The sequence below is a fragment of the Acromyrmex echinatior genome, chromosome 9, assembly GCF_024713525.1.
Source record: "Acromyrmex echinatior isolate Ae372 chromosome 9, ASM2471352v2, whole genome shotgun sequence".
In the NCBI taxonomy this organism is placed as follows: Eukaryota; Metazoa; Arthropoda; class Insecta; order Hymenoptera; family Formicidae; genus Acromyrmex; species Acromyrmex echinatior.
This window is the reverse complement of record NC_141860.1, coordinates 9,472,023-9,488,549: the sequence shown is the minus strand read 5'-3', so window position 1 is coordinate 9,488,549 and position 16,527 is coordinate 9,472,023. Positions and strand designations below refer to the sequence as shown.

The following is a 16,527-nucleotide window of genomic DNA, read 5'->3' as shown; positions in this document are numbered from 1 at the left end:
ATACTGACATTTTGTATCACATACCGTCTAATTACGCCGTTCACATTGTTTTGTTTAAACATACACACACACACACATATATATATATATAATGTTTTTGTTTTTTACCTATAATGCGTGTTCTTAGCGATGAGACATTACCATGTCTCCTGATAACAGTTGTTGCATATAATAATGATAGATGATGGTATATATCAATAAGACTGATGTTCTTACGCGACGGTTTTGTACCGTCGAACCTCAAATTGTTAATCGATAAAATTAATATATCAAAAATATTGATAGATTGAATTGCAAAATAACTGCAACGTAATCAAGTTAACGAGTATTTAAACTTGCGAGGCTTGTCAGAACTCTGTCCAAGTAAGATCAACTTAGATTAACAAAGCTTTTTCGTATAACTCTGCGTAATTTTATGAATAGATGTACCTATTGCAAACGTAATTATTCGCATTTCGATATTAAAATAATTAATTTATGACACTAAATTAAGCGTAATAATAATATCAAAAGCAAAAGCAATTAAGTGATCGTAAAAGTCGATTAGCGCAAAGTAAAGTAGACCGAGGTGAATTAGATTAATTTTTATTGATTGGTGAAAAAAGTAATTAAAAATAAATTTTGATATTAAGTTTTATTATAAATTCTTAATTTTTACAACATTTAGGTGATATACTCGTATAAATGGTCTTATTTCTAATTTTATTATTGTTAATTTTTATAATTTTTGCTGGGTTTAATAAAATAAAAACATAAATGCGGTATTTCTTATTGCAAAAAAAAAACATAAAAAAGGGAATTATTTTCATTTTGAAATTGAAAAGCGAAGCAAATCACCAATTAACTAGACTGATTTAACAAATTATACACCATAAAAATCATTATAATTTACATAAGTCTCAATATACTTTTTCGTTACAAAGTTATAAAAATTGTAATTTTTTTTTAAATCGTGCAGATTTTATATGTAAGAGAAAACAACTTTTCATGCATTCACGATATTCAATGTCAGCTTATATCGTCGACTGACATTGAATCACACGCAATACAAAACTGTTGTTTATTGTTTTCTGATGCAAGAGGAAGCGTAGTAGTAACTCATAATAAAATAGCTTGTTTGAAACAAACAAGACTACTAGTAAGTATGGAGAATTCTCAATGATAATTAATCTCACTCTTGCATGTGTGCAATACAGAACTATTCCTTGTTACACAGACACTTCGCGAACTATTTATATAGCTCCGACAAACAAGTTGATTAGACAGTCTGTCATAATCTCGCTACGCATCTCCAGACAATCTGCAGGTTCGGTTCGATGTGATTTTTCATTTCCATCTCTCTTTACCTGCCATAAATAATTCACCAAAACCGCTGAAGTGATAAGACTATACTTGAACGATTGCGAATTGTGATTCTTAATGTGCGATATTGACTTTTATAATTTTTGGAATTCGACGAGTGTATGAATCGTACTTCATTACGCGATAATTTATGAACTTAGAAACTTACTGAATCATTTTCCATATCTGCCTAGTGCATAATTAAATTTGTGAAGCCACGGTCCACTTTTCGTTATAACTTGTGGCCTATAATTGACAAGTTTTCTTTTGACTAATTAATTAACGCAAATTATGTGCCGTAAATTAGATTTATTTGAGACAATGTTGCCTGATTGTGTCTGATATTTTGATTACTCTTCTTCGTTTCTTTCTGTTTTTCAGTCATACTCGCATAATTAATTACTCTTTTAAATACAAAAACACATGTGGCGCGTATTATCGCCACTTCATTAATAGCATATCGTGCATATCGTCTTCGCAGATTTCAAGATGCCCATCGATCTTTACCAACTTACCGGAAGTCCGCCATGTCGGGCCGTTCTCTTAACAGCGGCAGCTGTAGGAGTTGATTTAAATGTGAAAAATGTGGATCTCTCTGCCGGCGAACACCTAAAATCCGAATTTATTAAGGTGACTTATAATAAAATTTTTTTTTAATATAAATACAATATGAATTCTTAAATTAAATTATTTTTATGTTGTTACTCTTTAAATTTTTTGGAATGGATTCTCATTCTAAAGAATGAAAATTAAACCACACTTTTTAAAACTTGGCTCAATTTTCAATTTTTACGAATGAGATTTCACTCTTTAGAGTGAGTTTTCACTCTATAAAGTTGTAGAACATGCAACAAAAACTCCGAGAATTTATTTAAAAAAAAAAAGGATTAAGAAGGAGGAGATATGGAAAGATACGGATTAGATAGTTTCGTATAGATTTATGTACAGAGGCGAACGCACTCTAATTGTTATTTTGTTACATATTTTTATAATATATATATATATATATATATATATATATTTATATAATAGATGAACCCACAACATACAGTACCTACATTGGACGATGATGGCTTATATTTGTGTGAAAGGTGTTTATCTTTTAATCTTTTTATATTAAAATTTAGTGAATGTCCACAAGTCTAATTTTTACACACATATAAAATAAATATATTTTTGTATCTAACTGTCTTTGTCATATATTTTTCTTTAAATTCTTTAGTAAAATCAATAGTCATTTATTATTATAATAAATTATTTACGCGCTTGCATCGCTTTGCAGCCGCGCAATTATGACTTATCTAGTTAATCAATACGGCAAGAACGATTCTCTGTACCCAAATGATCCGAAAAAACGAGCTATGGTGGACCAAAAACTTTACTTCGATATGGGAACTCTATATCGATCGTTCGCTGATTATTACGTAAGTTATTCTTGGAACGTATAATACTTCATAAATCATATTTAATATCTAAGATTAATAGAAATGATACACGTATATAATGTATGTACATACATTAATCGCAGTATCCAATAATTTTCACCGGCATCACTCCGGAGCAAGCAAAATATGATAAACTGCACGAAGCCTTGTCTCTCTTGGATAAATTCCTGGAAGGGGAAAATTATGTAGCAGGAAAAACTCTAACTCTCGCTGATATTACCTTGGTCGTCTCCGTTTCTAATTTTCCGGTAGGAAAATATAGTTTTATACAACACTACTTATTCATTAAAACATTTATTAAATCGATAAAATAGCGTAGGGAAAAAACACGTCTATAGATTTAGACATAAAAAAGCATCTCTTGTTTCTAAATTAAATATTAGTTTTATTATTTATAATTTATTATTATTATTTTTTTTAATACTATTATAATTTAAGTAAAACTTTATTCTAAGTTTATAACACTTCGCTATATATAAACAAGTATTTTGATATGACAAACAAAATTAAAAACATAAATTTTAACAAAGATATAGCTTCGCAAGAAAGTTATTACAACAAAATAATATTAAATTAGCAATTTAATATTTTTTTTTTACAGCTTGTGGACTATGACTTGAGTAAATATAGCAACATTCTGAGATGGTTTATTAAGATCCAAGCTGAAATTCCTAATTACAGTGATCTCGAAAGCGTTGGTATGAAGGCATTCGCAGACCTCGTCGAACACTATAAAAAAAAGACGTAATTTCGTCGCATAGATTGAATAGCTGTACAATACATTGATACTGTATTATTTTTACAGTATTTTTTCTTCTAGAATTATTATGTATTATAGACTTTGACTTTGTATAAATAAATTATGATTGTTAAACAGATTAAAAGAGTGCTAATTTTGAGATATATATATATATATATATATATATATATATATATATAGTATTAACGAGAATTAAAAATTAAAGATAATAGAATTAAAAATCTGAATTCTTAATGGAAAACATTAAAAAGAGTTACTCAGTTATTAATACTTAATCTTTAACACATAAATAAATCGATAAACTTGAAACTACGATATAAGTTTTCTAATTAAAAAGAAAATATATTAAATTAAAAGAACGAAAGTAAGAATACGAACAAATAAAAATAACGCTGATAAATATAGCATAAAATAAAAATAATAAGTTGTTATCTACTATAACATAAATAGTGTCATATTAATTTGAAAACATGATATCTTTTGATTATATAGTTTTAAATTGTACTATATGTAATTCCTACAATTTCTTATTGTTTTCGTACGTTGAAAACGTAAAACATCAAAGATGAGTAACATGCCGACTGATGGCAACGCGATTTTTATGCGACTATACTAAAATTTTACAGACTACATATCTAAAAGACGTCATAAAGACATCATGAAGATGTTTTTTAGGATGTACATTGGGATCAAAAAATATCTAAAAAGCATTTTAAAGATATCTTCTAGATATTGCATGTTGCCTAGATAATTCTCTCTTTTAAAATTCACATTCAACATATTATCTCATTATATCGTACGTCGGGTAATGATCTTCTGAAGATTATACAAAGCTTAGTATGGAATATTGGAACCCGTTTCTACCTGCAATATCTTGTTGTTCTATTTAATTGTTTATATATTTTTCTCAGTAAATTTTGATACAATATTGATATAAATTAATTTGATCCTTAGAATATCAAATTCAACATTGTTTTAATAATTATTAATTTTTATTTGTTATATATATTGTATATTTACATGAAAGGTAAGTATAACAATTCATAGTAGAAGAACTATTACTTTAAAAATTATATACTTTACACAAAAGTTAAAATAAAAATAGCCTTCTATTTTTTATAAAAATACCTTTATTTTCATAAATAGTAAATATTATCATCATAAAGATATTCAATATAATTGCACACTTACCGACAGAAAAGATTCTAGCGATGTAAAATGTTCGCTGCCTTGAATTGGAATTTTATTAAGCATATATCTCATTAAAAATCAAATATGAAATTTTATGAGATATTAAAATGAATTATGAGATATTAAGATGAATTTTTCCAACTTCAATACTAGGAATCTCTCCTATAAGACTATATTTTATAACTATACATCATCTTCACTCATTTGTCGTAATAACGTAAAATACGACATCGCTGTACTCAATATCTGTTGCAAGTATAAATACTATTATATTGTTATAATTATTTAGTAAGCATAATTATTTAGAAATGCATAAAATCAAGTAGGATAAATTAATCATGTAAAGATAATTGTTTTAGTCAAAAATAGAAAAATATAAAAAATATTCTTTTACTATATATTATTTACAATTTATCTTATAGTTTTTCCTACATGGGTATCTAAGTAATCTGACTATCGAATAATAGTGGAATAATTCTTATATTTAAATATTTTAAATTTAAATTTTATTCTCTCTCTAGCACATTAATCCATAAAATTACCGGAAGAGTAGGAATCTAACAGCGTTTGATGGACTATTTTAAGAACTAAAAAACTTTTGAATTTAAAGTGTCATATGGATAAGGATTAACGTAAAGATTAAGCTAAAACTTTAAATAAGAAAAGTGCCAGAGTGTGAGATATATTTTCTTATCGACATATTTTACAACTACGCAAAAATGTAAAGTGCGAGTGTATAGCATTGCAAAGAAATAACTGACTCCGATACAGCGGTGCTTTTTACAACTTACAATAAATAAATTTCTTTGGGAAAATTTTAAAGAGCCATTTGTTGCGTCATATTTACCCCCATAAAAGTGTCCAAGGACATAACTGCAAAATTTCCAGCGGTTAATATGCATGGCCGACGTGCTCTAATCATAATCGTAATTAACCCTCTCTTCACTGCCCTTCCTAGATCATTATCGGGTAAAAGATACCACTTAGAATTATAAACGGCATCAGAGATAGCTGTGCTTTGCACAATTATATCATTACACGTCCATGTATAAATAAGCAACTGGATAAGACCGCCCACGAAATGAAAGGCAAAAATACACTTTCTGATAATCACATCCGTCGCCTGCAAACAAAAATGTCAGACTGAAAATTTTAGAAAACGAGATAATGTTAATCTTTTTAGTATTTATGAAGTTTACAATTATTTTTTTTAATTTAATATTTTTTATGATCATAAATATTTTCAGAATTTTTTCTAAAATTTTTAATTTCGCAGTAGACTAATACTTATGTTTACAAATTATAAACGTTGGAAATAAATATAAGAGAGTTGAAGAATTCAATATCATTTAAACGCAGAATTGAATTTATCAGATCTAATTGCTTTTCACTTTGAGAAAACGCTGCAGTGGAAATATAATAGAGTTAACTGGCGAGTAAGCACAGCGGAACGTGAAATAAGGAGGCGATAAAATTCCAAAGCTCACGAGGAACTGAAATCCACCGAAGCAGATGACTACACTGGAAAGCAGCAACTGTCCGAGCAATATAATGGCGAACACGCGTTGCATGTTACGCACGTAACATATGAGCGTGAGGTGCTGCTTTACACAGTCTCGCAATTTTTTGAACGCCAGAACTGCAACATCCGTTTCCAACGGACGTTTCTGGTCCATCGTATCTCCGATACAATGTTCGGCAATGACTTCCACTTTATGAGCCAAGATTTTCAGCTGCGCGGCTGCGTGAATGTTGAACGTACTTACAAAATTATCAAAGCAAAAAGTACAGATACCCGAATGCATCGTCGAAAGTGACTACAAACGTAACCAAAATAATGCAAATTAAATTTTTATATGAAAAATTAAAAATGTTAATTTGAAACAATAAAAGTAGTAGAGAGGTTAACATATGTATTGCAATCTTCGACTTTAACAATTATTAATTTAAAATAATACTTTTATATAATTAAGTAATTTATTCTAACAAAAAAAATGTTCTTTGTTGAAAATGAATAAAAAAACATTTAATTAATTATTAATTGTATCAATAAAATTGTTATTAACATGAATTGAGTAAAATTCATCATTTCATACATTGTTTCATTACCTGTATAGTGTAAGTAATTTCGTAGTACGGTGAGTGATACGGAAAGTCGATCCACAGTTTGAAAGGTAAAACTTTCTCCGTTTCGTTCTTTTCTTGAGGCTCTATTACAAACAGCAAAGAAATATTTGACGCGCTGTACAGCGTCGTTTCACGTAGCAGTTTGAAAAGTAGCATTACAATTCGTCAGTACAGTGTAAGCGGAAAAGTAAATTATACCAAAGAAAGGTGCGAAGATGTAATTAAAAGTCGCGATGTAAACCATAAATGTAAAAGTGTAGATCATAGTCATCCCTAGTTTGTCGTATCCTTTTAAAATTTGCGCGCTAGCTTCGTCATAAGTGACACCCCAAAAATTCTTCTCAGCAAAATGAATCAAGCCCATTATCATGTCACGATAGAACATAAAACTACCTAGCTTCAATAGTATCATTATCAAGAGCAACGTTGCACACAAGTTGGATGTGACAGCCTATGAGTAATAAAAGTACCAAGAATTAAATAAATCTTGTCCCTCATATGAACATTCTGCTGCTGTGAGAATGCAAATTCATAAATAAACAGATAATAAAAATAATTTCGCTAATGTTATAACAGGCACGTTATTAAGGACATAATTAATTAATTACATTAATGAAATTGTAAAAAAGAGAGATTTGATATTAAAAAGCTGTAAGTATTAAAAATAAAAATTTTGCGGAAATAATAATATTAATGATATTGGTTTTCTGTTTATTTGTTTAAGAAGTATTTCGCACATGATAGTTTTTATGCTATAAATATTCTCATATATAACATTAAATATTACTATAATATCATATTAGTTTTAGCATAAAAAACATTTTTTAAGATAGAATAAAATTATAAAAAACAAAACATGATATCTTACAATCTCTTTGACATGCAATTATGTCAATTAAAAACTGTTACGTAAAATTTTCATTTGAGGTAAGATACACTTTTTACATACATACTTTCACAAATACACGTACAGCATCAAAAACTCTCTAATTATACTTTTCCAATTATAACAATTTCAATTCACCGAAATAGAAGAAAAATATTTTTAAAAAATATATAAAAATAAAATACACATATACTCTCTACTATTAACTACTATCTACTATACTCGTCTATACTACTTTTTTCAAAACTGGGAATGTTAATTAGTTTATACGTTTAATAATTTAATTTAACAACTGAAAATAATACACAGTAAAAATTAAAGTAATACTTTAAATATCAAAATAAATTCAAGAACGTGCTGTTTCTACGTCCGTCAAGATAGAACTGCGAAAGCAATCGCTGCGTCACTCACGTAAAAGTCACCTATGCAGTGATACAGATCAACGCCCTCGACGAGAATGGCGAAAACGATCGCCCAAACAGTATAGCCGAACACAACACGCAAGAGCAATCTTTCTTTCGGTGTCTCGACATACCAGAGTCCGACTACTTTCATAAAGAGCCGTGTAATATTCACCGATCGGTACTCCTTACTTCGTGTCATACCGAACCTCGTGATTTTCTTACGCCGCTACGGTCTTAAGTGCATCCGAATAGCCGTGCCATTTCGATATAAGTGGAAGCCCATTATGCTAACAAGCAGGAAAATTGGCGCGCACTTACCTAGTGACAGGCTGTAATCGTACGCGTCTCCTTTGCTGAAGGCAATCAGTTGATAGTACATGTATTAAGTTCGATCTTCGGTGGACAATGCCGTAGCCCTTTCTCTCCGCCGCTTCCGTCATGCGTCAGTAGTATCCCGACTGCGAGCTATCAAACTTTATCATAAATTGGACGGCTACGTACGGTATTGTTAGAGGTAATGTAGTATTTACAAACGAGCTTTAGCTTATTAATTATATCGCATAATAACCAAAGTTTTATTTGCGCACATTTCTTTTTCGAACAATTTTACACGAAGGAAAAAAATATTTCTGCGAGGTATTTCTATCAGAAGAAAGATTGATTTTATTTACATTAGTTTTTAGAAAACGTCATTAAAAATAAAATTGAGTAATTTTTTATCCTTGACATTCTATAGAATATTACAGTTACATAGATACATTTCAAATATTGTATAAACATTGTATTTTTCAATATCTAAGATTACACGCAACGTCGGAAATTTCTCAGTTAGTCAAAAACTAAATATTCTTATGTTCTAAATACTTCTAAGCTTTTGCCTCAATTTATTCCTTATATAACTTTAAATTCGAGCGCTCATTCCACGAATTTGCGAAGCAATGTAAAATAGGACGCCGCTGTGCTCAATACCTGAAGAAAGAAAGAAATATTGTTGTATTAAGGAAAGTGTTTGCTTGTAATTGTATATTTTACACCAGATTTACCGCCATAAACGTCTCGAGAGACACCGGGAAGAAACCGCCAGCGGATATGGAACAAGCATGTGCTGATCGTATCATAATCATCAGAACAGCTGTTCTGACTCCCCTGTTCTCCTCGTGGGATAGAACCTGCCAATTGGCGTTGTACGCCGCATCTCCGACAGCACGACTCTCATTCATTAAATCAGTCGCCGTCAGTGTGACCACGAACAGTTGGACAAAGCAACCATTTGTATGAGCGATGAATATCAGTCGTCTGATCAAAGTACCTCGAGCCTTTTCCAATAAAGACACGTAGAGAAAGTCAGTAAGTAACACGGATAAGCTATATTACGTTTATCTCTCTCTCTTACATTACCTTTACTTATCTAACGTCGTTTTATGAATAAAGGGTTCCGATATGTATATACATCTTGTCTTTTCTCTCTCATTCATTACAACTACACGTAGGTACTTACCAAAAACACTTGAAAACCCGCAACGCAAAGCATGATGCCGGACACCAACAGCTGGCAAAGAGTCGAGTACATGAAAATTTGTTCCATTTTTTCGCTGTACCATATCAATTCGTGATGCAATATGACACATTCTCTGAGCTTTTCGTATACTTTCTGTTTCTGTTTCTCGATAAGTAACTTTACGGTATCGGTCCGTTCGACTCTCATGAGGATACTTTTCAATCGGTGTTGTAAAATTTTGAACTGGCCAGCAGTGTGTAAATTTAATAGACCCAAAAGATTATCGAAACAACAGAAGCATATGCCACAGTGAATGAGTGCTGAAATCTATAAAATCATACACTCTAAAAGAAAATATTTACGCACGGAAAATATAATTTGGCTAAAGTATTAAAAAATTTAGCTCGATACAGATCTGAGAACAATCAAAATAATTACTTAAAAATCTCAAATTTCAAGCATGAGCAACGTTGATAAAAGTTTTGATATTCTAATAATTAGTTTAAATGTCCTGCATATAATTTTTTAGTCCAACAAAATTATTTTCAGATCTGTGTCTAAATAAAATTTTATACTTCAGCAAAATGTCGGCAACGAAATGCTACATCAAATGCAATTGCTGACATAACTATTAATATTATTAATTCTTCAAAAACTTAATTAATATCACAATAAAGTCTTAACATTTGTCGCAGCTTTATAAAAAATTAATACAGAATTGAATGTTTCTATTGCAACACAATTTTGAAGGATCATACTGTATTACCTCGATAGTAAACATTATTTCAAAGATAGGCGAAACGGTTGTTGAAATTCCAATCCAGACATTAAAAGGAAGAATTCTGTCGCTTTCGTTTTTCCCTATATTTTCTATAAAAATGTAACGTAAAAGAGAAATATGATATCCTTGTTTGCGCATCAGTTTACGAACAAAAGTGCTTAGTACCTGAACTAAGACTTTTTATCGCGTTCGTGTTCTATTCTCTACTAATTGTAAGTAGGCGATGTAAATTTAGATTCAGGATACCGAGTATAGGAGTCAGGATATAGGTGCAAACAGTTCCTTGAACGAAGAATGTAAACGTGCACATTAATATTAATCCCTTTTTATTAATCTTTTCCAAAATTTCGCTACCATACTCATCATATTGAGGGTACCAAAAATTATTCTGTGTATATTTTAACATATTCAACAGTTCTTTTCGATAACGAAGGAAGAAAATTATCTTCAGCATTATTATGACTACTGGCATAGAACTGCAAGCAGTGTACGTAAGAGCCTAAAATATCAATACAATTTTTGTTACTGAGTTCTTACTTTTTATATAAATTATACTACTGAAAAATAAGAAAATAATTTTACATTAATTCTATAAAAAATATATATATAATTAAAAATATATATATAAATAAATATATAAAAATATATATATAAATATATAAATAATATATAATATAAAAACCTTAATATCAATAAAAATTACTGTAGAAATAAAATAGACAAGATTTAAAGTAGAAAAGGATCTCCTTAATGAGTTAAAAGATGATCTTAAAAAAATATATAATGGATTACATTAAAAAATAGCGGTAAAAGTTAACTGTTAAATTTGTTTACATTATTGAAAAAATGTAACTTACGTTACTATTACAAAATAAAAAATAACGCTCCCGATACGATACGTTTTTATTACAAAAAAAGTAAAGTAACGGTAATACAAGTAAAGTATTACTTTCCAATTTTAAATTTTGACTACTATTGTGCATAAGTAAATATTATTAAGTAAATATTATTAATCCAGTGATATTAGCCGTTGGTCAATTTTATCATTTTCTTATTTGTATTATTAGATATAAATTTTGATACTTACATAAAAATCACCTTTACCTAGATATAGTTCGGTTGCTTCTAACCACAAAGATATACTACTTATACATATTGTATAACTCAAAACTCCATTCAACAATCGTTTCTCAGTTTTTGACTCGGCAGGCCAGAAACCGGTAACCCTCATGAGAAACCTCACTAATCGTATCGATAGAAACTTATTCTTCTTCACATTCTTCATCATCATCATGCACCGACTGCTACTTCGGCAGTTATGCCGTATTAACGAGATTCGTGGTATCGCACACTACAATAATACATCTGAAAGATACGTAATAACAGACGTATACTATAGCAATCGTGGCATAATCTTTGATCGAGTTATTTCCCCTTCTATTATTCCAGCCTATTATCATGCTAGTGGTATCACGGAATAGAAGGACTGCATTATTACGGAGTACATACCCTCCTCCTTTCTCGTGAAGAGGAACATGCAATGTTAATGTATTCGCGCTGTCGACGAACTCTATTCGTAAGTATATTTAGATTAAAACCGTCTTTGCGCTCGCGAGTGGCATAAAGAAATATAAAAAGATACACGTTACTGCATATATACTCTTCAATCTTTCCTACAGGTGTTACATTCACAAGATTCTAAAGAGAATTTTCTGAAGAAATAGGGATTGGAAATGTAGCAAAAAAATCATGCGATAACAGAATGCTTCTTGCAGAGGCAAAAGATATCAGTCGTTGATTGTAGTTGCTAGATATCGTATCTCGTGGGTGTTTTAAATTTTCACATGTTAATATGTGACAATTCGAATAATAGTCGTATGATAAGTTTTTTTAAACAACAAGTGCATTTTACTTGAACTTTAATAAAAATTTTATTGGTGTAAAAATTAAAATTATAATTATCGCTGGAGATTTGTATTTATACTACTAATAAAAAAGTTGAAAGGAGAAATGCAAGATATCTGTAAATCTCTTTAAAGCAGCATCGGCTAGCTTTGCAGTTTTCAGCAACTCCAGGTAGGAAACAGAAACTTGTTAAAGAAAATTGATTTACACGTTTAAGCAAATTTTAAACTTGATTTCACATTTTACAATAAATTTCAGTTAAAACGTAGAAAATTTAGATGTTTGTAACTTATAGGTTAATAATCGGAATATTGCTAAAACTAGATATCTATTAGATTGTAATAAGTGAACAAAATAAAATTAATTGAATACTATTCTGTAGAAAAAATTTGACATTTTTATTAGCACGTTGTCATCCGATTATCTGTATATTAAATTAAAATTAAAGAGATATGAATATAAAATTTATCATATAAATTAATAATTTATTTATATATTATATTTTCATGAAATTTTATAATTTTATGCAGATTAATTTCCTATAATTCATATTAATTAAAAAATTGCTTGCCTGTCTTTCTCTTCAGTTAATAACTCGCATAAATAATAATTTTAATAGGAATTAGGAGAATTATATAAAAGCATATACACAATGGAGATATTTTATTATATATATATAATATAATATTTAATATTTTAATGTGTTTTTTTTCTGAGAAAATAAGTGTACTTATACTCGCAACTCGATACATTTTTAGCTACCTGGGATACGATTCGACGTTACCACGACATCTCCTATAAAATGACAGCAAAGTTAGGAAAATTAAAATTTATTGCTAATTTGAACAGTGGACAGAGAGTGGCGTCTCGGCTGACAAGCGGTAACACCGAATCGCCAGTTGTTTTACATTCATCTATATATGTATATACATATACATATATTCAAAACATACACAAACGAAGACTATCTTTCGTGGTATTTACGTATTCGTCTTAATCGTAAGTATTTTCGTTATTTTTTTATCAATAAGTTATGGATGAAGGTCATCGACATCGATAACATTTTTTTGTTGGTACGTTACATACATATTCTGATAGGATGCTAAACACTTATCGACACTTCATCTGCAATCGTCATCTTACCTTCTAGTATGTTTCTATTATTTCATTGTTATACAGATAACGTTGCGCTTATCCATATAACGCGTAACCGTCAATAAAATAAAATAACGGAAAGGAAAGAAGATGGTATATCGTTCGAGATGTTATGTAGAAGATTTTATATTATAGCCGTCTCATAAAGCGTGAGCTCAATTCAAATCGCTAGTATTTTTGATCTTTATTTATTCGGTAACGCGTGCAACGAAAGTATCAATTTGACCATGACACTTATGCAAGTTTTCAAAAGCGATATTCTATTTTGTGTGTGTGTGTGTGTGTGTGTGTGTATGTGTGTGTGTGTGTGTGCGCGCGCGCGCGTGTGAGACTTAATTATAAAGTTAGTACAAAAAAATCTTCCACTAAATTCCACTTAAAATAAATTCAATTATTTTAATTACTGGAAAAGACACTTAAACTTCTCTACATATTACAAAGAAAAGTGATTGAAACTGATGTTTCACGTTAATTAATAAAAATCTAGATGTAATGTTATTTGACAAGTACTCCGACAATCTACTCCTCCTCCTCTCTTTTGCAGATAATAATTTATAGTTTATGATGAATACGTAAATAACGTCTCTTTCGCATTATTGTAGTACTTTTCGCTACAAAAAGAAGGTATTTCAAATATACAAAAACATTATTTTGCAGCTACAAATGTGCATTTCCAATATCTCTCCGTGAAAATCTCACTTGTATGTATCAAGGCTCTGCCAACGTCATTAAACACACTTAGCCACTTCACACGCAACTGACACTAATAATATACCAATAACCGTAAATACGTTCTATTAATTAAACGCTTAATTATTCGTATTCCGTGTCCTGCTTAGATACGAGATTACCTAAGAATATAACAGGGAGTGTCTCGCAAACGATTATAAAAAATTGTATAACAGAATGCTTATGTCTATCGAGAGAAATGTTAGTTCATGTTATCGTCTTCCCTCATCTTACGCGCTATCAGAAAAAAGGCTCACAACGATAGATTAACCTTTAAGCGTTGGCTTCAGATACTCTACGCAATTTTCCTGCTGCCTCTGAGAATTAATTTTAGACGGTATCTTCAACTCATCTTGAAATATCTCATAAATGATTCACAATATCGGCAATATATTATATAAGAGATTCTATGATAAAAAAAGTATACTTTTTTAATAAAATGTTCCAACAAAAATGTATCTTCTTCTATTATTGAAGTAATATTTTTGTAGAAAAATATCGTTTGAAAAGTACCTATTTTATTATCAATCGAATATAGAAAATATTTATATCAATATCCTGGATAATTATGTTAATAAAATTAACTATTAAATTATTATTTTTGAAATACTCATCAACATGACTCTTTTAAATACGTGATTTACGTTTCTGAATTATAATCGAAAGAATAACCAAATAAAATAATTGTATGTCAAGGACCAACGCTAAGTAGAAATATGCGATAAACGCGATACGTTATTATGATATAAATTCGCAGTATCTTGTAATCTAATCTACGTTACGTTTGATAAAATCCTTGGCAGATGCCAACAGTATACGTTGTATATGTGTGTAAAACGTGTTATTTTTAAATTAATATTAAATCCTTATAAGAGAAAAAGCATTATTAACAACAGGACTGGTTCAATTGTCGCGATTAAGGCATGATCATGAATTTCTCGAACACATATTATTATGGTTTATTATGTATCAATATTCATAGTCGGTTTTTATTTTAAGACTGTCTTAAGTAATGTCTTAAGTCACTAATGTGGCTCTCTAATTGGTTCATGACATCTTAAGACTGTACTTAAGACGATCTTAAATATAAGATTTGACTATAAATACCGGTTTCAATGTCAAAATCCAAAATGGATGAAACAGCGTCTCTTAAGTATCGAAAATGTTTCAAAGATCACTAAAAAAAACTGTCTCAACCATTTTGATGTCAATCATACGAGGTACAAAATTAATTCTTAGACTGATCGCTTACTTAATTCTTACCTAAGAAGGTATTTGAGAGATTTTCCAAAGAATTTAAATTTTGTCTTCTAGTTCTTGTTCATAAATTTTTAAATAATCAAAAGCATTAATTTTAATACGACAATATTTCTTTCCTATTTTTTATATTATTAAATTTCTTAGATGATCAATAAAAATGATTAACATTCTTGAGGCTTCCACGGATGCTTTCTATATAAAGATTATGTGTATCGCAGGTTTTCTCCGTGTCCAGATTCATTCTTGTCAACGTTTCGTGAACTTTGCAGTCCACTTCATCAAGACGAGAAGCATCCTGATACTATCAGGACATGGAGAAAACCCGCGAAACGCGGATAATGTTAATCATTATAATCTTTATAATGATTAACATTATATGTTCTGAAAAAACTAAAAAAAAAAATCTAAAGAAAGTAAAAAAACTGAGAGATTATTAATTGTATTAAACTTTCTTTACTTTTTTTCACATCACCAGTTAAGAATTGCTGTCTAAGAAGATTACTTTGAAAGGAATTACTTTGAAGGGAGAAAATAGAATTAATTATTTTTTTACAGCGTTAGTCCGGAAACTTTTTTATTGCATCTCGTAAGTGACAGAACTTAAGCATGAGTAGGAGTGAGTTGTAGATGTTCGAGTAATTCTGCAGTTATTCGGATAATTCGGTGAAACTTCAACATGAGATTTCCGATAAAAAATAGCTGAATATTTCAAGTATCTGAATATCAAGATAATCTGCATCTATTTAAATATATACAGATAGTCTATGTAGAATTGGTCAAAAATATCACAAATATGGAAATATATAATAAATATGGAAATATATATACTGCAAAATGACGGTACCAGTACAAACATGGCAACAATTCAACCGTCTGAAAATATGCATGATATTTGAAGTACTCGAATTATTCGACTATTCGTCTTCTATCTGAAATAGAATTATTCGCATCTCAAAATCGGATTGCAGTAATATCTAAATATTCAAATATTCAAACGTACCAGGATTTCAAAAATTTACTTTACATAGCTCTATTATAAACTTTT

At 29.7% G+C, this 16,527-nt stretch overlaps 3 protein-coding genes and 1 long non-coding RNA gene across 7 annotated transcripts in view; 2 read left to right on the top strand and 2 right to left on the bottom strand.

Annotated features, from left to right (window-relative positions):
• Positions 1-1,201: 1,201 nt before the first annotated feature.
• Positions 1,202-3,670, top strand: LOC147908605 (glutathione S-transferase 1-1-like). Its single transcript, XM_087409834.1, has 6 exons — positions 1,202-1,306; positions 1,823-1,971; positions 2,374-2,432; positions 2,624-2,765; positions 2,870-3,034; positions 3,388-3,670. The coding sequence occupies exons 2-6, from the start codon at positions 1,831-1,833 to the stop codon at positions 3,532-3,534; spliced, it is 654 nt and encodes a 217-aa protein (XP_087265960.1). The 5' UTR covers positions 1,202-1,306; positions 1,823-1,830; the 3' UTR covers positions 3,535-3,670.
• A 46-nt stretch (positions 3,671-3,716) lies between these two features.
• Positions 3,717-8,435, bottom strand: LOC147908604 (odorant receptor Or2-like). 2 transcript variants are annotated; one of them, XM_087409832.1, is made up of 6 exons: positions 8,162-8,435; positions 7,063-7,315; positions 6,847-6,947; positions 6,225-6,554; positions 5,585-5,860; positions 3,717-5,001 (listed from the first exon to the last, which is right to left on the bottom strand). In XM_087409832.1, the coding sequence occupies exons 1-6, from the start codon at positions 8,351-8,353 to the stop codon at positions 4,921-4,923; spliced, it is 1,233 nt and encodes a 410-aa protein (XP_087265958.1). In that variant the 5' UTR covers positions 8,354-8,435; the 3' UTR covers positions 3,717-4,920. The 2 variants fall into 2 exon arrangements, with proteins under 2 accessions (XP_087265958.1, XP_087265957.1); XM_087409831.1 differs by having other exon boundaries at positions 3,717-4,983; positions 8,162-8,395.
• A 358-nt stretch (positions 8,436-8,793) lies between these two features.
• Positions 8,794-11,852, bottom strand: LOC105153505 (odorant receptor 49b). The gene is made up of 6 exons (XM_011068403.2): positions 11,521-11,852; positions 10,680-10,932; positions 10,419-10,522; positions 9,653-9,979; positions 9,198-9,470; positions 8,794-9,123 (listed from the first exon to the last, which is right to left on the bottom strand). Exons 1-6 carry the CDS (start codon positions 11,725-11,727, stop codon positions 9,070-9,072), a joined length of 1,218 nt encoding a protein of 405 aa, XP_011066705.2. The 5' UTR covers positions 11,728-11,852; the 3' UTR covers positions 8,794-9,069.
• LOC105153452 (uncharacterized) overlaps positions 9,361-16,527 on the top strand; it is a 63,998-nt gene continuing 56,831 nt past the window's right edge. For 2 of the 3 annotated variants that reach the window (XR_015546239.1, XR_015546237.1), the window contains exons 1-4: positions 9,361-9,501; positions 11,883-12,009; positions 12,113-12,509; positions 13,097-13,337. This is a non-coding gene — a long non-coding RNA (uncharacterized LOC105153452). Of the gene's footprint in view, positions 9,502-11,882; positions 12,010-12,112; positions 12,510-13,096; positions 13,338-14,037; positions 14,129-16,527 lie in introns of those variants that run through there. The other variant, XR_015546238.1, reaches the window with a different exon arrangement.

Bases quoted from the DNA above. Each gene is read 5' to 3' on its own strand.
- LOC147908605 (XM_087409834.1), top strand. From the start codon at position 1,831: ATGCCCATCGATCTTTACCAACTTACCGGAAGTCCGCCATGTCGGGCC. The intron at 2,433-2,623 runs GTGTTTATCTTT...ATCGCTTTGCAG, and splicing joins GGCTTATATTTGTGTGAAAG to CCGCGCAATTATGACTTATC. The intron at 3,035-3,387 runs GTAGGAAAATAT...TTTTTTTTACAG, and splicing joins TCTCCGTTTCTAATTTTCCG to CTTGTGGACTATGACTTGAG.
- LOC147908604 (XM_087409832.1), bottom strand. From the start codon at position 8,353: ATGACACGAAGTAAGGAGTACCGATCGGTGAATATTACACGGCTCTTT. The intron at 7,316-8,161 runs GTGAGTGACGCA...TATTACTCATAG, and splicing joins ACTGCATAGGTGACTTTTAC to GCTGTCACATCCAACTTGTG. The intron at 5,861-6,224 runs GTGAGCTTTGGA...TTTTGTTTGCAG, and splicing joins TCGGTGGATTTCAGTTCCTC to GCGACGGATGTGATTATCAG.
- LOC105153505 (XM_011068403.2), bottom strand. From the start codon at position 11,727: ATGATGATGATGAAGAATGTGAAGAAGAATAAGTTTCTATCGATACGA. The intron at 10,523-10,679 runs GTATCCTGAATC...ACATTTTTATAG, and splicing joins TATCCTGACTCCTATACTCG to AAAATATAGGGAAAAACGAA. The intron at 9,124-9,197 runs GTAAATCTGGTG...TTCTTTCTTCAG, and splicing joins CTCTCGAGACGTTTATGGCG to GTATTGAGCACAGCGGCGTC.